The 24,878-nt window shown below is 36.8% G+C and overlaps 1 protein-coding gene across 1 annotated transcript in view; it reads left to right on the forward strand.

Moving 5' to 3' along the window:
* PLA2R1 (phospholipase A2 receptor 1) overlaps positions 1-24,674 on the forward strand; it is a 73,316-nt gene extending 48,642 nt beyond the window's left edge. Inside the window, 12 exon segments of the mRNA XM_087949869.1 lie at positions 4-161; positions 3,481-3,545; positions 4,851-4,954; positions 6,889-7,028; positions 7,965-8,024; positions 8,026-8,083; positions 9,550-9,671; positions 11,164-11,302; positions 13,869-14,107; positions 16,169-16,337; positions 16,664-16,804; positions 24,550-24,674. Coding sequence (XP_087805995.1) covers positions 4-161; positions 3,481-3,545; positions 4,851-4,954; positions 6,889-7,028; positions 7,965-8,024; positions 8,026-8,083; positions 9,550-9,671; positions 11,164-11,302; positions 13,869-14,107; positions 16,169-16,337; positions 16,664-16,804; positions 24,550-24,674 — 1,520 coding nt within the window.
* Positions 24,675-24,878: the final 204 nt, after the last annotated feature.

Consider the following 24,878-nt stretch of genomic DNA (forward strand, 5'->3'; position numbering starts at 1 on the left):
TAGAGTTACCATGGTTTTATTATCAAGGAGCAGAATACCTTTTCTATGACAGCCCTTCACACTGGGACAGTTTTCAGTTTGTGTGTGGTTGGCTCCATGGGGATATAGCAACCATACAGTCCTCTCAAGAACAAGAATTTATCCAAAACAGAATAAAAAAGGTAATATATATATATATTTGTATACAATTATTTTTTAGGTTTTCATAGCACAACAGTTTTTCCAGCTAGACAGACAGTCAGACGGACAGACAGACAAATAGATAGACAGACAATTATAAAGAAAGTTAAAAGACACAATTTGACATATATTTTCTATTTAATACAGCAGCAACTAGTGAAATATAATTTTGTGGCTTCTTCAGACTGAGCCAAGTTAAAGACCTAAGTACAGTCTAGATCAGCGGTTGCCAACGGGTGGTCGATGAGAAAATTTTGATGGTCCACAGAGAAATGTCACCCCCAGAGCATCCCCAAAGCAATTAATCCAGGCTGCACGGGAACACAAGGCTGCCTGCCTACATGGCCCGCGGAAACCCTCTCTGCCCACTCACTCCTTACCTGGCAAACTTTCCTACTAAAATGCTATTTTTCCTTTTTTCCCCCCCGACCATCAGCTGTTCTGCTGTGCCGGGACATTTAGATTAGCTAGAAAGCAGGAACTTGTTGGATTTCTTGCTTTCTAGCTAATGTTTAGATCTTTGGCTCTGCTTTTAAGCAGAGCTGAAGCTTCCTTAGGACTGAAGCAGTGCAGACTCAGGTAGGCGATGGCAGAAACACAGAGCTCTAAGTGAATCTTTGATTCTGTGAGCAACTCGATCTGCCTGCCTGCTTTGCCTGATTTTGGGTAAAAGTTGTTCTTTTTTATAAAAAAATAAATCAATATTTACATACATGGTGTGTTGTGAGTTAATTTTGAATTTTGTGAGTTTGCTTGCTAGCAAATGTTATGGGTTTGCTTGCAAGCAAATTTTATGTGACTGGCTCAGGTAGCTGATCTCACAGATCTCTGAATGAATCTGTGAGCAACCCAATCTGCCTGCCTGCTTTGCCTGATTTTGGGTAAAAGTTGCTCTTTTTTATAAAAAATTCAATATTTATGTAAATATTTATAATATTTACATACAAGCCATGCCCAGCCAGTCACATGACCACCAAGCAACACCCACAAATTAGGCCACACCCACAGAACCGGTTGTTAAGAAATTTGAATCCTACTCCTGCCTCTGTCTCTCTCTGTTTCTCTCTGTCTCTCTCTCTCTCTCTCTCTCCCTCCCTCCCTCCCTCCCTCCCTCCCTCCCTCCCTTGATCTAGATAAAGCAAAAAGCACAGCTGATGAGCATGGAGAAATTAAGTCAGTTTTTCCACATTCAAAATATCAATACATTCTTCTTTTTCTACAAATACATATGATATCTCTGGTATTTCTGGGTTGCAGCCTTTTTTCTTTAAATTGCTTCTGCGCTAAAAATACTTTAATCCTGGCCATGAATGTTGCAACATTTTTACTCTTACCTAGATTTTGCTATTTTTAGCTTTTGAACCATCAACTTAGGCTACTTGGGTAGTTCTTTCTGGCTTTATTGTTTTCAGTAACCTTCTAAAACATTGGTTTTTATCCTTATCAGAAATGAGATAGAAATCAGTAAGAATCAACCTTTTTTGCTACTGCAATGTTGTGACCATAAAATGTCCCTTATCTGGGTTGGAGGATGCAAAAGAAGGCAGAACTGCCTAAATCTTGAATGAATTTGCAGAAAAAGGAATTCCAGCTGTTATAGCTTTTTTGTTTGTGGTTAATTTAATGAGCCGCGATGGTGCAGTGGTTAGAGTGCAGTACTGCAGACTACTTCTGCTGACTGCCTGCAATTTGGCAGTTCAAATCTCACCAGGCTCAAGGTTGACTCAGCCTTCCATGCTTCCAAGGTAAGCAAAATGAGGACCCAAATTGTTGGGGCAATATGCTGACTCTAAACCGTTTAGAGAGGGCTGTAAAAGCACTGTAAAGCGGTATATAAGTCTAAATGCTCTTACTGTTTATAAATACACATGCAAAAGTGTTAAATGTGCAGGTAACCTCATCCCTTCTATATTTATATTTTATGTTCATTTATTTTTATAGTCTAACCCAGGGGTCCCCAACCACCGGGCCGCGGAACAACTCCTACCGGGCCGCTGGCTTGCTGGGCGCCGCCATCTTTTTTTCATGAAAAAGTGCTTCCGGTGAGCTTTTCCGGGTAGAAAGCTCACCGGAAGCACGTTTTCATCAAAAAAAGATGGCGGCGCCCAGTTGATGCCGGTACCGGGCCGCGGCGTCAAAAAGGTTGGGGATCACTGGTCTAACCTCCTTGAAAGTTAGTGGAATTCTTTTGTTTCAGCAAAGCTTTAGAAAAGGGGATGATCCTCTAATTGTTAAGTCATGTTATTACGAAATTTCATTTTAATGTATGCTGATTAGTGTACATTCAAAGTGACAATAAAGTTATTCTAAGTCTAAGTTATTCTGTGTGATTTTATTATTGTATTGTATTTTTTCTTTTTGTTGGTTTAATTCAGATCAATAAATCATTATGGCAATGATGCCTTTCAAAAATATTTGGCAGGATATACATTTCAAAATGAATAAAGTATTAATAGAATAGAATAGAATAGAATAGAATAGAATAGAATAGAATAGAATAGAATAGAATAGAATAGAATAGAATAGAATAGAATAGTTTATTGGCCAAGTGTTGGACACACAAGGAATTTGTCTTGGTGAAAATACTCTCAGTATACATAAAAGAAAAGATACATTCTTTTAAATATTGTTTCTAGCAATAAACCATGTTTATCTGAAGATAACTGCCCCATGTGTTTTTAGGTAATTTAACTTAGTTTCAATTATCTGTGTTTTTGTTCACCATGTAATATTTGTTGCAACTGAGTACTATTGTGTACTTATAAATTACTTCCATGTAATTATTATGCAATAAGAACTATTGAATATGTTATTTCTTCTATTTAGCTACCTAATATTATTTATAATCTGCTCCATTCCTGAAGGACTTTTGGCAGCTAGCAAAAAGTTAAAAGCAAGTTAATTGGAATTATCCATAAATATTAATAAAAAAACCAGTAACCATACAAATCATACTACTTCCAAATTACCATCCACAGATGTCATATCAATATGTAATTGTATGAAGTGAATGGTGAATTATGTATTAGATATGATGATCTCATGTGTGTTACGATCTAACACACACTTTATATTTTAGCTTTAATTATTCTGATGGAAAGAATCTGTACTGAATTCAGTAGAATATATTTCGAGTGGACATATTTTGATGTCAGTAATTTATAATGTTTTGTTGTTTTTCAATTATTTTTACCATTCTTGTCTAAACATTAATCAACGTATACAACACACGAACCAGTTAAAGGATACATGCCAAATAGTAAATCTATGTAATATTTCTTCAATGTCAATATTTTGCAGATTTCAAAAAAAAGTAGCAATTGGTGGATTGCATTGCGTTCAGAAATACCCAGTGAAGAATTTCAGTAAGATTGTCATATACATTTTATTTTCTCTTAGAAAATTTTATTTTATTTTATTATATTATTTTATTATAAAAGCAGCAAACCTGGGCCCAAATGCAACTATATCCTAGGCAGCTGTATTTATAATATAGAAGAAGATGGCATATTTTTCTTACCCTTTCTTTCTGGCAAACAAAAGGGTTCTAAACCAGATTTCCTTTTGGTGAATTTGGTGGATTTCTCAGTGTTCTTCCATTGTAAAATGTATAGAAATAGATGCAGTGAAATTCAGGTTCAGAAAATTTAACAATACTATAGATAGAATATACTGCAATGGAATTTGTAAATAATAATCATGATTGCTCTGTTGCCCCTGTTTCATTCATTTACTTATCCTTTTCGAGTGCACAAAGATTTTTAAATTCCTTAATAACTTAGTGGTGCTAACTCCCAAGAACTGCATACGGGATTGCAGTCCTGATAAAATAGCCAGACATTAATGCTAAATGTACTATTAATGAAAAACTCCAAATAAAGAAATACTTGCTGTTGCTAAATATTTATTGTATTTATGCATTTCTTGTGTTAAATGCAACACAAGTGGTATGTATAAGATTCTTTCAGAAAATCTCCTATCCAGGCATTACAAATGAATGGATCTCAGTTTCTGAAATGTTTTAAATATGTTTTAAATTCCTTTATATAAGTATGGTAGTTTTTTTAAAAAACATGAAAATTCTCAGTGTATTTGTACTAATTTTTCTCTAGTTTTACGATCACTTTTTTCATTGCAATGCATTTTTAAAGTACTTTTCCTAACTGATTAATTTTTTCACTACTTCAACTAAAACATACATATTTACTACAGTTTTGAATTGAAAACTACTTAGCAAAACTCAGGAAAATGTAGATTTTAGCTTTTAATTTTGTTTCAGGTGTATTTAGGAATGAGAAACACAAATTAGATAAGTTCTTCCCCAAATGGGAAGGACCTATGGTCTTGGAGGATTTCAGCCTGCTTTCCTTTGGGAGCAATGTCTGACATAGTGTAGGAGTTAGAATAGAATAGAACAACAGAGTTGGAAGGGACCTTGGAGGTCTTCTAGTCCAACCCTCTGCTTAGGCAATTCATCACCTGCATGACAGCCATGTTCCAGGTCATCCAGAACCCAACACGGGACAGTGGTCACATATCTGATCTGGTTTTCCTATCGGAATAGTAAAAAAGTGATCTGAAATTTAGCTCTAGCCATGTGCTTGCCTCATGTGATCTTAACTTCAAAAGCCATTTCTAATAACTAAACACAATCTAAATTTTGTTTACAGATGGACAGATGGATCACCGTTATTGTATCAGAACTGGGCAGGAGATAAAGACAGACCAAAGCGAACTCAAGGACAAAAATGTGCTTTTATTTCTTCTCAGACAGGTACATGTTGTATGTGGTTCTTATTAGTTCAAATTATTATATGAAACATTTGGTGAGGTTCCATAATTATGTTATTTTATTCCGAATCATCTTTGCCTATTGCCATAGATAAGAATTTTGCTAACTACTGCAATGTTTGAAAGACACTGAAAACCTCGTTTGTACTAGAAATTGTTGGGTAAGCCCTGTTGGTTGAGCAGTGGCCTAGAGATGGAGCTCTTGCCTCACAATCAGGAGGCTGTGAGTTCGATCCTAGTTAGAGGCAGATATTTCTCTCTCTGAGCACACTGAGAATATATCTGCTGAACAAAACACCGCATTGGCGACAGGAAGGGCATCCGGCCATTAAACCCTCTGCTAACTCCATTCAGTTGCCCAGACTCCACCCAACAAGGGATTATGGGGTCGTTAAAAGATGATGATGATGATGATTGTTGAGTGAGCCCATCATGGAGTTATATTGTCACTCCAAATTTGGTACACCATTTTTAGATTATGCTTATTTTTAATTCATAATGGCAGAATTTCATGTTAATATACATTTACATAAATATTTAATTGAAGTTATCATGAAAAGTATTCCCAGATTGTGCAATTTTTTAAATTGAGAATATTGATTTGTAGATTTTTTTTTTCTAATATTCAATACTGAGATAGCTTTATAATGTGTACATTTCAATCCGTGGCCTTTTTTTCTTCAGTGGAGATGTGTCTTCATTCTTTGTTTTTAACACAAGGGTGTCATTTATCATCCTGATCCCTACCCGTTAACAAAAGGTATTGTTTATCGTGTGTTCATGTGTATTTGTACCACAATAAATACTTATATAGTGGCTGCTGGAAGTCTTTGAATACTATGCAGATTTAATGCTCTAAACATGATTTCAACAAGAATATCTTATTGCCTTTTATAGTACTGAGCATGGCATGAGAAATTATTTCCTTGGAATAATATTGCCTACACTCTGAATGATACACATCCCTTTTCTTTCTTGTGTTTTTCTTGGGCATCATCCAAAACTGCCTTGGAGGATCTCTGCAAAGTAAATTTAAGGGCGTTCCAATCGAATTAGCCTGGGGTTAGGGTTGCTCATCATTCATTTCCCACAAATCATATTGGAAATGATTTGATTAAAAAACATTGATTGCTTTTTATTTTGTACAGCAGGAAGAACCCAGGAAGTAATGCAAGTAGTATTCTCTATATGAAATGGTTTTTGCTGGAAGCATATTTGAACTTTTAAGGAAATATTGTGGGAATATCATCCAATGCCGGTCAAAGCCAATTAGTTCTTCTGATCTGCTCTCTCTCTCTCTCTCTCTCTCTCTCTCCCCCCCCTCCCTCTCCCCTCCCTCCCTCCCTGTCTCTGTCTCTGTCTCTCTCTCTCTCTCTCTCTCTCTCTCACACACACACACACACACACACCTTCGTGGAAGCCTTGGATGGCCCAAAAATGTTCCTTAAAATAGATGTGATGCTGAGGATCTCTGCTTTGATTTGCAGTGTGCTTGCTTCCTATTCAGTTCTTTTTGTTCCGTATAATCTTTTTGTAAAAGTTAGGACTTCTTATATTGCTGTTTCCCAGCCTTCCTTGAACTCATACTGGTCCTCCTTTTCCTGGCCTGCCTGCGCTCACACTGCCACTGTAGCACCATCTCCTCTCCCATGGTCATGTGATGTCCGGCTTTTCCAGTTGCATTGCTTAGCGACAACCATCTCGGTCGCAATTGCCCTCATTACCCAAGGACGACCTGTATATTAATATAAATAAATATTGAAAAAGTTCTCTTACATTTCCACTGCTATGGGAGTATGGATAATTACACTTGAGGCAGTCCTGATAGGAATATACTTCTCATATAGCTTATAAGATATTTAACTATATTGGAAATATACTTAACTTTAATTTTACAATGTTATTGCATTCTTTTAGGACAATGGGGCTTTGCAAATTGTACCACTTCTCTACCTTGTGTCTGCAAGCGTAAAAATGTACAAATTACTGAGAGAGAAATTTTGAAAGAAGAATATCAAGGAACATGTCCTAAAGGATGGCTGTACTTTGGATTCAAGGTATTTGCTGGTTTAAAAAAAAACCTTCTAGAGTTTTTAACCTTAACCTTAAACCTAAGTGTGGTATGTTGGCCAAAAATGGATTGCTAATTTTAAAAAAAACAAACCCACCTAAAAGCACATGTCTTTACTTTTATGTATGTATTTAAATTATTAAATATATGTAATAATTTAATAAATTATTTACTTCATTCTAAAGTGATAATTCAAGATTACAGGTAGTCCTTGACCTACGAGCACAATTGAACCGAAAAATTTTGTTGCTAAGTGAGACATTTTATTAAGTGAGTTTTGCTCCATTTTGCAATGTTTCTTGCCACAGTTGTTAAATGAAACACTGCAGTTGTTAAATTAGTAACCCGTTTGTTAAATGAATCTTGCTTCCCCATTGACCTTGCTTGTCAGAAGGCCACAAAAGGGGATCACATGAGCCAGGACATTGCAACCATCATAAATATGAGTCAGTTGCCAAGCATCTTAATTTCGATCACGTGACCACAGGAATGCTGCAGCAGTCATAAGTGTGTAAAATGGTTATAAGTCACTTTTTTCAGTGCTGTTGTAACTTTGGTCACTAAATGAACTGTTGTAAGTTGAGGACTATCTGTACTACAGTCTCCCAGGAGCCCAATTTGATTCTCTTGTCCCCATCAATCAGTGTCCATCTGATGTTTCACTAGAAAACTGCCTTTAAAAAAAAATCTGATTCTCTTCCTGAGTGTTCTCAATTGCCGTTCTATTTATATATTGTAGTTTATGTTTCCTTTTCTCTTTTCCAATTAATGGGCTAAACAAGAAGCTTGGTCTGTCACTTCTTTTAACTCAGCTTCTTCATTCTTTCCAAACCTACCCCTATCTAGTCTTGCAAATACAATTTTGTTTGAGTGACTCATGGCTATCCTAAATACCCAATTCAATCTTTCTTTCTGTAAACAGTGTTTCCTGGTGCAGATTCCAAAGGATCCAGCTCACTTAAAAAGTTGGTATTCTGCTCAAAAAAACCTGCAGCTACTATGATGCATCACTTGTATCAGTTGAAAATGAAGTTGAACAAGGTACCACACGATGTGTTACACCCAGGGGTGGGATTCCACCAGTTTGCACCTATTTGCTAGAACCAGTTGTTAACATTCTAAGCAGTTCGGAGAACCGGTTGTTAGAAGAAATTACTGGCCTAATCCTGTAAGGAAAGCAGGAAGGAAACATTCTGGTGTTGCTTACAGAAACTGCCTCTCCGTTAACCCTTATTACATTCTTGGCAGGAATAGACTTCCTGTCTCAGGAACTTCTCTGGAGTTTTTTTCCCCTTCTTTGCTGGTACTTTGCTTGTGTGGAGTGACCATTCAAAGTTACAATGGCACTGAAAAAAGTGACTTATGACCATTTTTCACACTTACGACTGTTGCAGCATCCCCACAGTCATGAGAGGCCAGGCGAGGAGATGCGTGCCTCGATGTAAGTGATATTGAGTTGGCCACACCCAGCCAATAATATGACCACCAAGGCATGTCCACACAGTCACATGACCACCAAGCCACGTCTGCCACCTAAGCCACGCCCACAGAACCGGTTGTTAAAAATTTTGAATTCCACCCCTGGTTACACATTTATCAAAATGTTATAACTATACACTTCTTACAGACATATATTGCATATTTTATTAGTAGGACCTCCCCTGTTATCTATGTATATTTAAGGCTCTGGATCGTAAACATAATAAGGTTTTGAATTTATATCTTGCAATTGAATATTTATCATCCTTGATAGAAGACTAGATATAATTTTCGATCAGAAAAAAATAACTTTACTACTTGCAATTGGCTGCAAAATACCACTGTTCAACATTTAGACAAAACCAAAGTATTACATTTCAGCTATAAATTGCTTTTAACTATGGCAGAAGTAAGTAATGCTATAAAACACATGTATATTTGCATTTTATAGGGTTATTTAACTTTGGATAAATTCCTATCTCTTTGTATTTAAACTCACTTCCTCGGATCTCAAGCTTGATACCTATTTTCTTCTCTAATTTGGAAAGCATAGTGGCATTTCAATAGAATTCTTTAAGAACTTTGCAGTCAGTGTCAAAATAAAACACTAAGAGATAAGGAGTATGAAAGTGATATGAAAATAGTACATGAAATAATGTAAAAATCTTCATTTGAGATGGTTTAGTCATGTAAAGAGAATAAATGAGGATCAAATTACATTAGCTATTATATATAGTATATTCTGCTTTGCATAATACTGCTTACCTTCAAAGAGAATATATATATATAGGCATGTTTGTTTAAGGTTCTTTCTTAGCAGTTAGGAATGGCAGTTCTAACTGAAGGAGACTTTAATAACTGACATTTTAGACTGATAAAAAGTCATTATACTTTCGAATTCCCCAAAGGTTGAATCAGCCTGCATTTCTTACATTTCATCTAATTCATTTAATTTCAATCACTATTAATTTGAAAATAATAATTTAGCAGATCTTAAGTTTCTGAATTCTAGGTTTGTTTTTTTCTAGCTTTCATTGCAATGAACCTATTTGGACATAAATCTAATGTCTGGATTGGCCTGCAGAACCATAATTATGAAAAATGGCTCAATGGACAAGAAGCGGAATTTGCCAACTGGTCTCCAGCACAAGTAAGGCAATGCAGTCTTATTTTTTTGTACCTTTTTTGTATTCTATATTGTGTTTATAATGAACGTATTTCCTAGTTAGATAGAAGGAGGAAGGGGAAGGCTAGAGAAAACATGAAAACAGAAAGCTCTTTCTTGAAGAAGATATTAATCAGGAATAACCAAGAGTCCATTAAAATAGTAAAGATAAAAATGCTCTTGAATCAAGGTCATTTGCTGTAAGTGTTGTGGAAATAGTCTGCCCCCTTCTGGGATTTGTTTACTAATTCCCAGTCTAACCAATATTCTAAAGGTGTTTGATTTATCCAGTATGTATCATATCCAATAGCTACCTCTTGTGCTTTGCATATTAGTGTAAATAAAGCATCTCCAAAGTATTAAAGCAATTACGTCATTTGCAAAATTCACAGGGCTACTTCAAAAGATGCCCCGTCTGTGCATGCACAGCACATCAATCAGATGAAATTACTGGGCTTGCAGAGAAAGATGGGAGCACCTTTCAAAGCAGCTGTATGAGTCTCAGAGATGATGTAGCTCCTTGAAAGCTTCTATGAGACATACTTTATCCAGTGTAAAGAGTTTTATGAAGTACATATTTGAAATGCTTTGCACAGCCATAGAATGCTGAACTATCAATAAGATAGGAAAATAAGCCTCCTCCATTTGAATTGGGATAGCACTATGAAAAGGACAAAAATCTTCATAATATCAGTGAATCTGGTAACCCTGTTGTAATATAAGCAAATGTTGAAGAAAGAAGAAAATCGAAGCGAGAATTATGGAATCTTGTTGATGGATTTTGCTTTCTAAAGATTATTTAATGAATTCAGTAATAAAGTGATGTTCTTTGATAGCTCTCCTATTCAATGTTCAAACATAAATTGTTTCAGTGAAAGGAAATTACATGTAATGTATAGTCTTGGTTCAACTAAGATCATCTTGAGAAGAGCTTGAAAACCTCAAGAAAAATATTGTTGCAAATTGTATCTTTCTCTCTCAAAAAAACCACATTTGATTGGAAATTTTTATAGGTGAACCTCTGGTGGTCACGTAATTAAATATTTCCTATCTTTTAACATATCTATCAAGTGCTTCTAATAACAAAGAAAATACATTAATCATTTGCATAAAGTCAACAATAAGAATATTTATCTGTGTTATTTACTCTTTATCACTTTCCTATGCTAAAATATTGCAATGTGTTTTACTGAGATTTTTAAAAAAATCCTAAATCTACTGCAGAACACAGAAAATTCTAATGAGAAAGGGCAGTGCAGCTAATAACACTGCGTGTTGATTGTTTTAAAGGCAGTGAACTGTGGGACCAAAAAGCTTAAGAGGAGAGGAAATGAAAAAAGCTGTAGTTCAGTGTTTTGTGGCATTTCCCATTTTTCTTTTATGTATACTCTGATTATCGGTTCTGTTTTTTTTTTAAAAAAAAAAAGTCTGTCTGTGGCTTTTCCCACTGATTTCTATCACAATATATTAATTTCAGAATCATTACATTGCTGGTACTGAAAAAAAAGTTGTCCTATGTACTTCAATACTAAATAATCCAAGTTTCAGTTTAATGGGAAAGTGGTATCTTGAAAACTGTGAGAACAAAAATGGGTTTGTCTGCCAGAAAGCTCAAGGTAAATTGTTATAACCTTATTTATATAAGAATGTGCTAAGCTTTATAATCTAATTCACTAATATCTTTCATACATTGTATGAAGTCTACTACCTAAATCAGGGGTGTCAAACTCGATTTCATTGAGGGCCACATCAGGGTTGTGTTTGACCTCAGGGGGCCAGGGTAGGCGTGGCCAGTTCGACATCACTCATGTCGGGGGCATGTGTGGTGGCCCAAGTGCTTTGCCAATAGAAACGGGCTCTTGAACTCCATTTTCGGCTGCAATGACCTCCTGCAACAGCTCTGTTTTTGCTGGCAGAGGCACCATAGGCCTGTCTTTCGCTGTTTCCAGGGTGGTTCCATGGGCCAGATCTAAGCACCCCATTGGCCGGATCTGGCCCCTGGGCCTTGAATTTGACACCCCTGACCTAAATGATCCATCCAGCAATTATCCATGAGTTAAAATAGTGTTTCTCAGCCTTGACAACTTTATGATGGGTAGACCTCAACTCTCAGAATACCCCAACCATCCAGGATGGGTAGACCTCAACTCTCAGAATACCCCAACCATCCAGGCTGGCTGAGGAATTCTGGGAATTGAAGTTCCCAGTGAGAGACACTGATCTAAAGCTGCACAGAGTTCCAATTCACAAAAGATCTACTTTAAGAAAGTGAATGCTTCTATTTCAATGTCGGATGCTTTGTATAGGTGTATGTGCAGAGGGATTCCCCTTATAGATAGGATGGAAGATATCTACTTCAGGGATAGGGCTTTTATTTATGATTGTAGCTGCTAGTTCAACATATACTCTTACACCATGATTGGCAACTGTTCAGTGTTAGACTTTGGCAAATGGTGATAATCGATGAAGCAATTTTGGGAAAAATTATACTATACAAAATTCTGAATGACTGTGGTGTTGGGGAAGAAATTATTCTACCCGATGACAAGAATGAAAATGGGACAAAAGGGTACAGAAAAACTAAAAGAATTATGACATCTTTCTGCAAATAAGAATGCTTACCAAAACTGTTTATAGGAATTTTTTTTACAGATTAAAGATAAGGGAACAGTGAATATAGCAGGTACTTAAATTTGAGTACCCTTCTAGGTGATTTGGTGGTATTCCTGCTTTATAGGTAGGGTAATTTTCAAAGTTCAGATTGTCATCAGGTTATAATAGCAATTAAAACTAGAATTTCCATTGCTAAGTGATGTGGTCATATAGCATGGTGCCACATTGCATCACACAGCGCTAGCAAACTCAGCTGTCTCAATTGGCATTGTAACCCAGACACTTCACAGGTCATTAAGAGAGGATCTCATGTGACTAGACTCCTAGGCAAGCAGGCCAACAGGTGAGAACTGCAGGTGGGTGGGTGATTGCCTCATACAGGCACTACTGAGCCAGGCCGGCTGACAGGAGTCACAACCAGGTGCAATTGAGCATGGGCAGGCTTACAGGGGGGGCAGGCAGTACAGAGCACAGGTAAGCAAGGGCACTCTTCCACAAGCTTCTTTTGTTGCAAGGATTATTCAGCACATGTGGAAAATACTGGTTTGGGGGAGGTTGACAAGGAATAGTATTAATCTACCACTTGGCTTATTTTTTATCTACACTCTTGTCACAGAGTTCTTTTTTCAATAGCAGTTCAGTGGGCTCCACAAACTCTAAATGTCCCACTCCTTGGCCTTGTTTTAGCAATAATAATAACACTTCAACTTATATACCACTTCACAGTCCTTTGCAGTCCTCTCTAAGCAGTTTACAGAGCATATTTCCCCGAACCATCTGTGTCTTCATTTTACCGACCTTGGAAAGGATGGAAGGCTGTCAATTTGGAGCTGATGAAACTCGAACTGCCAAACTGCTGGCAGTCAGCAGAATTAGCCTGCAATACTGCATTCTAACCACTGCGCCAACACTGCTCTTAGCCACCCAGGTATCAGACACCGGCAAATCCTTGGGTGGTAATCCCAGTTTGATTCCATCCCCTTCCTAGGTCTCCTGGGAATATCCATTTCTCATCCAAGAAGCTGTTTTATTATTAGGAGTGAGCTTCTCCAATTCTCCTTTTCCCTTAGGTTGCTTCCAGTTTCCTATTTGGATTAAAAATCCACAACCCTCCTCATTCCCGGAGCCCTTCTGCACCCTCCAAAACTAGCACATCAGTGACCACAACCAACACAACACACCCAGCTGCTTTGCTGCAGGGGTTTTATAGCAGCTCTTTGCTAAGCAGCTTGTCTGGCCTGGGGGAGGTCTTAAAGGGGCAGGTACCATCAACCCAGGTGCTAGGTAATCTCAGGCCGCCTTCCCTCTCACAACTCTAATAGCTTGCAATATTTGTCACTTATATATTTCTTTCAGAGATGGCTATAGCAATAGTAATAGCACTTAAACTTACATACCGCTTTACAATGCTTTACAGCCCTCTCTAAGCTGTTTACAGAGTCAGCATATTGCCCCCAACAATTTGGGTCCTCATTTTACCCACTATAGCTTGTTTGAAAACGTTCAGTGTCTTAATGTTGAGCTTTTTTAAAAAAAAATTCAAATGACTCTTGATCTTCTCTATCACAGATACTTCTAGACATATCATTGCTCCTTCGGTGATGTACCCAATCCCGGATACTTTAGAATATGCAAATAGGACATATACATTGATCAATGGCAGTATGACTTGGTACATGGCTTCACAAATGTGCAAAAAAATTGGGGCTGAATTGGTCAGCATTGCAGACTACTACCACCAAGCTTTCCTTACCGTAATGATAAATCGAGTGGGTTACGCTCACTGGATTGGATTGTTCACTTCAGATGTAGGTATTTCAAATTTTTGTCAAATTGATGTCGTTTATTAAGTGCATTCAAATTTTCAGGAGAGTAACTAAAGATGTCCAGCAACTGCATGCAAAAATACTTTGAAGTTAATTTAACTCTTTGTGAATTTAACTCAGTGAAGATATTTAAGGCAAAAGTTAGGGTAAGTAAATGTGCTTCCTAACAGTGTCCCTAACAACAACAGTGATACAGTTAAAAGGGATATAAAATTGTAGACCTGGAGTTTTCATATTTTATTCCAGGGTGGAATTCTGTTATAAAAACAGTAATGATGAAGTCATGTTTTATCTCCCTTCCCTTGTGGAGGACAAGGGTGGGTTAAGGTTAGAGGTTCTTTTCTCCTGTCCAATTACGTTGATTGCCAGGAGGTATCACTTGACTGGTTTCACCTTCTTTGGAATTTCATCAGACATGGATAGTGGTGTACATCATGAGTCCACAACCCCTGGTCCATGGATCAGGATGTGGCATGCCAGAAACTGGGACGCACAAGCAAACTAAGCTCCATCCACGGGATACAGGTAGCACATGAAATTACACCCCCTATAGTCCATGGAAAAATTTTGTATGGGGTTCAAAAGGTTGGGGGCTACAGGTGTACTATATGACACACCATGCTTCTATATATCCTTCCCTTTAACCCCATACAATTAACAGCTGACTATCCACATTGGGTGCATCCTAAATAGCAATAGCATTTAGACTTATATGCCACTTTACAATGCTTTAAAGCCCTTTCTAAATGGTTTACAGAGTCAGCCTATTGCCCCCAACAATTTGAGTCTTCATTTTACCCACCTCGGAAGGATGGGAGGCTGAGTCAACTTTGAGCCTGGTGGAATTTGAACTACCAAATTGCAGTCAGCAGAAGTACCCTGCAGTACTTCACTCTAACCACTGCACCACTGTTGCTAAAGGGGATGAAATTGATCGTATGTTGCTTCTAAGTGGTCAATAAAAATGAAAACCGCACGTGGCTATGTAAAACAGAGAAATTTCAGTTCCACACCAGGGAGGATGTGAGACATAAAACTCCCTACAATGGGACATGGCATAGGTACAGTAACATCTCTGCCGGTAGACTGTATACACCATTTTGAGAACTCTTCCATTGAGGATGACTCCAACACTCAGGATGTCATCATTTTAGGATGACAAAAGGGTCTGCATGCAGAAGAGAGAATTTCCTTTCCATTCAGCAGGGGGAAATATTGTACTGTATTAAAAGTGTTGTAGAGATGACTTTTGTCCTGCAGGGAGCTGATTTCTCGATTCCTTGATATGCTTTAACATCCATGAAAACCGAACCTTAAAAATAACTTGATCACACTTCATGTTTGTCAATGTCTTTGTTTCTCATTATATATTGAAAAACATTTCAATTTTAAAATGGGAAAGGCCTCACTTCATCAATAACACTGTCTTTTGTAGGCAAGAAATGGAACATTCCTGTTTGGAACCTCAGTATTGGCAAGAGAAAGAAGGTTCAATGATAGGATAAAGCAGCTTCCTTTTTAAAAAAAAACGAATGATCAGTAGTTTTCTGTGAATATTAAACAGGGAAAATAACTTTTCTAAACATTTACATCCCTTTCTTGGAAAGGAGAGTGAATAAAGTATATTAATTCCAAGTAAGTAGTAAAAAGACAAGCTTGGTAGAGATGCTTGGCTTAAAAAAAAAAGGTTCATGTCAAATCTCCCTTAGAAGCTGCTTTATGGAGTAATAGACCCTTGGCTCCTGCTTCAAAAAAAGCAAAGCAGGCACAGTGCTTCATCTCATGTTGCTCTTAAGCTTCTTATCTGGCAGCTCTATTAACTGGAAGAGGCTTTAGAAAATGCTCTGAAGTCTCTTCCAGATAACTGGAACTACTGGACAAGCAAGACCAGATTGGTTTACTCAAGACTTTTAAATTGCTCCTCTCTTTAAGCAGAATTGTTTCATTTCTGTAGCATGAAGTACCTCATCAAACTGTAGTTGCTGCATAAAAGCCTCTTGAGTTAATAACCCACAGAGACCAATCAGATGTTTCTTTTGGCAGAATGGCCTTCACTTTGAGTGGTCAGATGGCACCAGGCCTTTTTTTACATTTTGGAGAGAAGAGGAAAGACGAAGTTTGGGACACTGTGTTTACATTGATATTAATGGACATTGGAAAAATACTGACTGTGAAAAGCTTTTGAATGGTGCAGTTTGCCATATTTCACCAAGTAAGTTGGCTCTTATGTTAAACATTGAAACGCTTTTGGTAAAGATAACCCACTTTGGCTTATTTGAAAGTCGCAATTGAATCAGGGATATTAAAAATTAGGTAATGCTTGAAGATTTGGAGGGAGTGGGATTCATTAGAACACAAGATAATAGCAGAGTTGCCCAATTTTCTGCCAATACCAAGGCGCAGGTTATACAAAATCGCAGTTGACATTAAAATCATGTGCTTCAACAAATTAAGTTTTAAAAACGCAAACTTTATGAACAAAGGCGATGTTTGTGATAATGCTGAAAAAAAAATGCTTCCACTTGTTCCTCTTGTCAGAGAAGAAATCAATGGAAAATAAGGAACTGTGTGATGAAAAGACCATACCTTGGATAAGGTTTAACAGTAATTGCTACAGCTTCTCCACTGTTTTTGAGAATCTGAACTTTTATGAAGCATTGGAGTTTTGCAAAAGACAAGGTAAGAAGCTTTTAAATTTGGGGCCAAGCTCTGTCGGATTGCCTATCCAGCACCCTTGGTTTGTTTCTTCTGTTATTTTTCATCTACTACTTTTGTATGTCATTAAGCCATTTAGAATGGAGTAACATAGAAATATCCGTAAGAAATAAATATATACTGATAATTATATTCCTCAAAGCTACTAAGTTATAGCATAAGAAAGTCAGCTTGAATAAAGTGCCTTTAAAAGGCTCAAGAAAATGATGGCTAGATTGTCCAAAGGGCAGTAAGAGATAAAAGCACATCTATCTGGTTACAGCACTCCATCTGTGTGTACAGCATATAGGATGGTGTATCTACAGAATGTTATTTGTAGAGCTCCATACCAGTGGTGCAACTAATGAGAAGACCATTTTCCTTTTGGAAGTTCCCCATTGAAAATCTTAATATACAGGCAGAGGTAATTGGTTTTTCATACAAAATGTGCTCCTAAACCATGAGCAAATCTAATGTGTTAAATAAATTGCCCCTGGAAAAACTTGGGAGCCATTGAATTTGGAGTGACAATAGTTATGATTATAATTTCCCTATCTAATAACAGGTTATTAACAATCTGTTAATAACAAACTACTTTAAAAACAGCATTAAATAATGCAACGGAAATTTCAATCTGATACTAAAGCTAACATTTTAAATCCTTCTCTGGGCTGGAATTCTTGCTTTCAGCTGTGCTGGATGGTGAAGTCTGGAAAATCCCCTAAGATAAAAAGGCTTTCTTAGAAAAGGGAAGTGTTGAATCATGAGCTCATCTTTTATTTTTATTTAGCTTTTACTGAGCAATTGCAATAAACTCTTTTTAGTCCATTTTAATCCAGACAGAGGAATTTTATGTAGTTTCTTTTGACATATCAAGATCCTAAAATAACTCTTACCATTGTGAAGTTTGTAATGGAAGCCAGTCGAATTCTTGCATTACTAATAGCCAAGTTGACTAAGCATAATCACAGAGCCTTTTTGTTACATTTGTAACATGTTTCCTTTTTATTTTTGGTTGTTGTTATTTTTGTCTCTGACGCATAATAAAGATACATGACTTGGGCTATAAGATATCAAGGTAGGCCCCGGGCATTTCTCTCCAATGAGATATTTTTTCCCCATGACTCTCCATTGCAGTTGAGGAACGTGTAGGAAGGCCTTGGTGAAAAGCTTGTGAAAGCAAGTACTTATTAGATCCTGTCTGGGAAGATAGTTTAAAATCAATGTTAGGTATAACATTGATACCAAATATGGTTTGGGTGAATAAATATATAAAACTTAGATATCATGGTTTAAGTGCTTATCACTTTAAGCACAATGCAGCAGGCAATTAGCCGATTAAGGTGCGGCTAGAAGTTACAATATAAGGAAGCATTAGAAGCTGGAAAGCTTGCTGCCTGTTACTGACTGTTACTGTGTGCTGCTGCGACTAACTGTGATTACTGACTGTTAGTGCTGTGACTGAACTGTTATTGTTTGCTACTGTTTGCTGATTACTGCGTAATTCTACTGAATATCCAGCGTTTGTTTCTCTGGAGAGTGAAACCGGAGGAGGAGAAGATATCTTTATCGGCTGATAAAGATATTGCAAGGACTCTTAACTTGGACTATACTAGTGAGTCTTACTGGATGGAAATACTGTGAATGACTTAATGGACTGAATGACAATGCTTAAACTCTAACTGGATTAAAAACTATTTAAACTACAAACAGTGTTTGTGTTCAGTGTGTGTATACTCTGGGGCCCTTCCGCTCTCGTTTGGTTGCCTGGCTTGACTACTGCTGCAATACTCTTCTAGGGGTTAATTCTCAAAACCATAACACTGGTTATGGGCCCAGCAGCATAGTCTAACTAACCAGGATATAGCAGAGAGAGTTGGTGTGAGTTGCACATTACTGTAAAATACAAACTGTTTTAATTAGTTTAAAATAGTCAAAATATCTGAAGAGTAATGGCACAAGTAAATTTGTCACAATTGTCCATGATATCCAGGCTGGATGGAACAAACTATGTTTCATGGTCAATGAAATGTAGTTTACTTCTACGCAGAGAAGGTTTGTGGGACATTATAGCAAACCCACCAGATGTGAGTAGCTGGGATCCTGCTAATGATGATGATAAAGAAAAGTTACAAGACTTTAAACTGAAGAATGAGCAGGCTTTATGCATCATAGGACTGACTCTCTGTGATCAGCAGCTTGTCCATATTCGTGGAGAAGAAAATGCTGCAAACTGCTGGGAGAACCTCAGGAAGATTTATGTTCGGGACAGTGTAGGAGCACATATAAATCTTACACGGAAGCTTTTTCAACGCATCTTCAGAGGAATGGAGATATGTTAGTTCATTTAAACTGTATGAAGAGCATTTTTCAAGATTTGCAAGAAAAAGAGCTTATATTTAATGAACTGCAACAAGTCTACATAATATTATCTTCATTAGATCAAAGCTATGATGACTATGTGACTTCGTTGGAAGTATTGCCAAAAGAAAGCCTCTCATTAACCGAGATTACAGGCAGGCTACTAGAAGAAGCCAGAAGAAGGCGTGAGCGTGACGAGCTGAGAGAAGATAAGAAAGAAGAGAAATTATCTTCAAAGCTTGTAAGAAACCAGCAAAGCAAAGTAAAGCACCGGAAGAAGAGAATTTATCTTCGACAGCATACACAATTAAAAAGTGTTTTAATTGTGGAGGCAGAGGACATTTGGCAAGATTCTGCAAAAAGAGAAAAAGCCAGAATGTAAAAAAAGCCAAAGAAAGCATTTGAACTAGCCACGTTTAGCAACTCTGATGTGAAGAATAATTTATGGGTGGTTGACAGTGGCGCATCCCACTGCATCACAAGAGATAAGACAAAATTTATAAAAATGTCTACAAGTTCTCAACATATATCTCTTGCTAACGGCTGGAACCTGAAAGCGAAAGGTCAAGGTTTTGCACGTTGTCCGTACATAAACCAGGATATAAAAATGTTGTATGTACCGCAACTAAAGTTTAATTTGCTTTCAGTAAGGGTATTAGATAAATTAGGTTATGTAATTACTTTTAAAGATAATAATTGCATAATTGAAAAAGATAACAAAAGGGTAACTGCAGCTTTAAATGGAACATTATATGTCTTAGATAATAGTAAGAAAGGGAGGCTCAAACTGTATTTAATAATATAAAGCCTCATGATGAATGTATCCATTTATTGCATAGGCGTTTGGGGCATGTAAATTTTAAAATGCTAAAACGTACAGTTGAGTTATCTGAAGGAATAAGGTTAAAACCTTGTGATAAATATTTGCGTTGTAATGTTTGCTGTGAAGATAAGAGCAAGGTATTGCCTGCAAATAGGCTAAATGGTTTCAAAACAAAAGAACCTTTAGAAGTAGTATTTGCAGACATAATAGGTCCAAAGAAACCCAGTATGGGGGTGCTAGATATATACTGAGCATTATGGACCATTATTCTAGATATGGGTTTTGCTATTTAATGAAAAGCAAAACTGAAACATATCAACATTTTTCAATTGGCTTAGGTTTGCTGAAAGAAAGTCTAAACGGCAACTGATAACCCTGGTGACAGATAATGGCACGAATTTGTTAATAACAAATTCCAGAACAGACTTAAGATAGCAGGAATAGAGCATAAGAAGTCTGCTCCATACAGGCCAGAACATAACGCTTTTATTGAAAGAAGAGGCCAAACACTACAGGCAATGGTTAGAACAATGTTAAATGATTCTGGGTTACCTGATTCTTTGTGGGGGAGGCTACAATGTGTGCTAATAACATATTGAACAACGTTGTTAATACAACAACAGGTGAAATACCATTCACCAGATGGCATGGCAGGAAACCTGACCTAAGTTACCTGCACACATTTGGTGCACCAGCATGGGTGCATATTCCTGCACAAATCAGAAAAAAAGGGCAACATAGAGCTAAAAGATATTTCTTCATTGGTTATCAGGCAAACCATAGGGCATATAGATTTTGGGAGAAAGGCACATCTAAAGTGTTATGTAGTGCTAGTGCCCAATTTCTAGAACATGAAGGATGGGAGAAATTAGAACAGGATGCCAATAAAGATGTAATTATTGAATCCTATAGAAATCCCATTAGTTATCCCTGTAACTTTAAAAATAAAGTAAAGAGACAAATACAGGATGAAATAGTGCCCATAAAGGAAGAAACAGATTCAATAGCTGAACAGGATGAGGAAGATGAACAGGTAGTAGTTCAACAAAGTCCTCCTGTAAGCCCTGTAATTCCCAGAAGAACTACACGTATATCTAGACCGCCTGATAGGTACCAGGCTAACACAGTGTGCCAGATTAATCAAGTTCCTAATTATGTTGAAGAAATTAAAAGTATCCTAATAAGGAAAAAGAAAAATGGTATGCAGCAATGAATAAGGAACTGAATTCATTAAGAGATATGAAGGTGTATGAAAATGCCAAATTACCTGTAGGAAAGAAATCCATTGGCTGCAAATGGATATTTAAGGTAAAAATAGATAAAGATGGTAATTTAATCCATAAGGCAAGGTTAGTAGCCCAAGGTTTTAGGCAGAATGCCAATGACTATGATGAGGTGTTTGCACCTAGTCTTAAGGCAGCAACCTTGAGGGCAGCTTTAGTGTGGGCAGCTAGTAAAAACTATATAGTTAACCATCTAGATGTGGAAACTGCTTACTTGCACGCCCCATTAAAACATATTATTTATATGAAAAAACCTGTTGGTATTAAAAGTGAAAATAAGGATAATAATGATTGTTGGTTGTTAAAGAAAAGTCTCTATGGTCTAAAACAATCAGGCTATGAATGGAATCAGTATATTGTAAAGGAACTAGACAATATAGGATTTAAAGCTGGTTTAGCCGATCCATGTTTGTTTAAGAGGGAGACAAATGGGAAAGTATCATTATTATTACTATTCACAGATGATATTGCATTGATAACTGAAACTAATGATGAAGCAAATAAAATAATAGCATCATTAGGAAAGAGAATAAAGATCAAGCAATTAGGGGAGATAAAGAAGTATCTCGGTTTGAATATAAAGAAAACACGGAAAGGTTTTAAGATATCTCAGGAAGATAAGATAAGCAAATTACTAAAAGATTACAAGATGGAGCTTTGTAAGCCAGCTAAGACTCCAATGAGTCAGGAGTTTAGCAACACTGATGAACAAAGTCCTGAGTTTGATAAGGTGATTTATCAATCTTTAATTGGTAGTTTGAGTTATATTAGTAATTGGTCTAGACCAGATATATCGTACTGCGTGAATCAGTTGGCTAGATTAAATTCTGCACCATGTGAAAGACACTGGATTGCAGCTAAGAGGATATTAAGATATCTTAAAAAGACAATGAATTATTCATTGTATTTAGAACCAAAGGGTGATTTAATTTTGAGTGCTTATGCAGATGCTAGCTTTGCATCAGAAAGAGACACTAGAAAGTCGACTTCAGGAACAGCCATAATGCTGGGTAAGACATTAATAGGCTGGAAGTCAATAAGACAACAGTATATAAGTTTGTCTACTATGGAGGCAGAATTCTCCTGTTTATCATTGTTATGTACAGAATTAATAATGTATAAAAAAATGTTAATTGATATAGGTATAACTGTAGATTATCCTATAATTATACATGAAGATAATCAGGCAGCAATTCAAATGGCCACAAATATTGGAGTAAAAACAAGGAGCAAGCATACAGATCTAAGATACCTAAACGTGAGACAATCTGTAAGAAGTAAGATGATTCAGCTAGAGTACTGTATGTCGGAGGACAATTTAGCTGATAATTTTACTAAAGCCCAAGGTGCCAGTAAGCACCAGGAGAGTTGTGAAAAATATGGGATAAGATTGTAAAGGTATTATATATTTATTTCACCCAAAGGGGAGTATGTTAGGTATAACATTGATACCAAATATGGTTTGGGTGAATAAATATATAAAACTTAGATATCATGGTTTAAGTGCTTATCACTTTAAGCACAATGCAGCAGGCAATTAGCCGATTAAGGGTGCGGCTAGAAGTTACAATATAAGGAAGCATTAGAAGCTGGAAAGCTTGCTGCCTGTTACTGACTGTTACTGTGTGCTGCTGCGACTAACTGTGATTACTGACTGTTAGTGCTGTGACTGAACTGTTATTGTTTGCTACTGTTTGCTGATTACTGCGTAATTCTACTGAATATCCAGCGTTTGTTTCTCTGGAGAGTGAAACCGGAGGAGGAGAAGATATCTTTATCGGCTGATAAAGATATTGCAAGGACTCTTAACTTGGACTATACTAGTGAGTCTTACTGGATGGAAATACTGTGAATGACTTAATGGACTGAATGACAATGCTTAAACTCTAACTGGATTAAAAACTATTTAAACTACAAACAGTGTTTGTGTTCAGTGTGTGTATACTCTGGGGCCCTTCCGCTCTCGTTTGGTTGCCTGGCTTGACTACTGCTGCAATACTCTTCTAGGGGTTAATTCTCAAACCCTAACAATCAGTAAGGGTTTTCAATGCAGGCCTGAATTTGGAGGATAGCTACAATCATTGAGGGAGAAAAAAGGCAGGGCATCTGTGCATTCGAGTTCCCACTCCTGGAAATGCTTGGCAGAGAAAGCATGGTAGGGATACCAGCTAATAGGGATTTACAATTAATGGCTCCCAGGAGGCGGGCCTCTTCTGTTGTGGTGTCTTCCTTATGGAATATCACACACACACACACACACACACACACACACACACACACACAAAGTCAGGTTAGTTCCATCCCGGCTATCATTTCAGAAGTTCCTTAAAATCGGATTATGACACCAGGCCTGGTGGAATCCCAGGGAATCCGGATTCATTCTTAGATGGCTCCACTATGGTTGATTTTTTTGTTCTCTCTGCATGGTTTGTATATTTTGAATGTTTTATAGTATCTTCTTTTTAATTTTTGTTGATTAGAGTTTATTTTATACCACCTTTATTACATTATAAGAAACTAAAAGCAGCAAACATACTTAACATTCCTTCTTCCTCCTCGTTTCCCCACAACCGCCACCTTGTGAGGTCGGTTGGGCTGAAAAAGAGAAAGACTGGCCCAAAGTCACCCAAATAGCTTTCGTGCCTAAGGCAAGGGTAAAACAGACAGCCTTCTGATTTGTAGGCCTTAGGCATAAACTACTACACCAAACTGTGTTTCAATAATCTTAATAAGGATTTTTATATTTTTATGAGTGTTTTTATGTATCTGGCTTTATTAATTCTTATACACCACCCAGACTCGCTTTTAATGAGATGGCGGCTATATAAATCTGATAAAGACAGAAATAACTAAAAATAAAAGGTCTTCTTAGTAGTTGTGCCCTGGTTATGGACCAACCTTTTTAGGCACAATTGCCTATCCATAGCATTTTTGCATTCAATGCTGGGAGGAAAAAGTGATTTCCCTCAGATTTTTTAGTTTTGGGTTGTTGTTTTTTTTAAAAAATGGTTCTTGTACTGCTGTTCTTCTGTGCCTCTGGATTTGCTTTTGTGACTATTTTAAATTGTTGTAGATTTTACATTGTGTTTGTTTAATTTGGCTGTTTTATAATCTTAATCCAGAAATCTTGCAGCAAATTGATTAAATACATAATGTGGGAATTCTGCTCTTTAAAGCAAATTCTAAATAAACCTAAAATCTTACATGAGCATACTTTAATATTCTAAGTATATTTACTTAATGATACATCTGTTCATTTTCAGGTTCTAATCTTCTAACAATCAAAGGCAGAGATGAAAATATTTTTCTTTTAGAAGAACTACATTCTTTTGGCTCTTTGGTTGAAATGATTTGGTTGAATACTCACTTCCTTATGGATAGTAAGTGAACAGAAGTCAGGGAAGAAGTCACATCCAACTATTTGAAATTTTGGCACAGAGCATATATATGTAATTTCTTTGGTAGTTAAAATTAGCTGGGCCACCAATTAAACAACATGCAAATGATATGTGTTTTACTTTATATTCTGATTGTAGGTCCCCTTAGTTCCTACTGCATTTTCAGTTTTGTAATGAGCTAAGCATTTTGTTTG

This window comes from Notechis scutatus, chromosome 1, assembly GCF_049901735.1.
Source record: "Notechis scutatus isolate UNSWTSFEM ecotype Mainland chromosome 1, rNotScu1.2, whole genome shotgun sequence".
NCBI classification, from domain to species: domain Eukaryota; kingdom Metazoa; phylum Chordata; class Lepidosauria; order Squamata; family Elapidae; genus Notechis; species Notechis scutatus.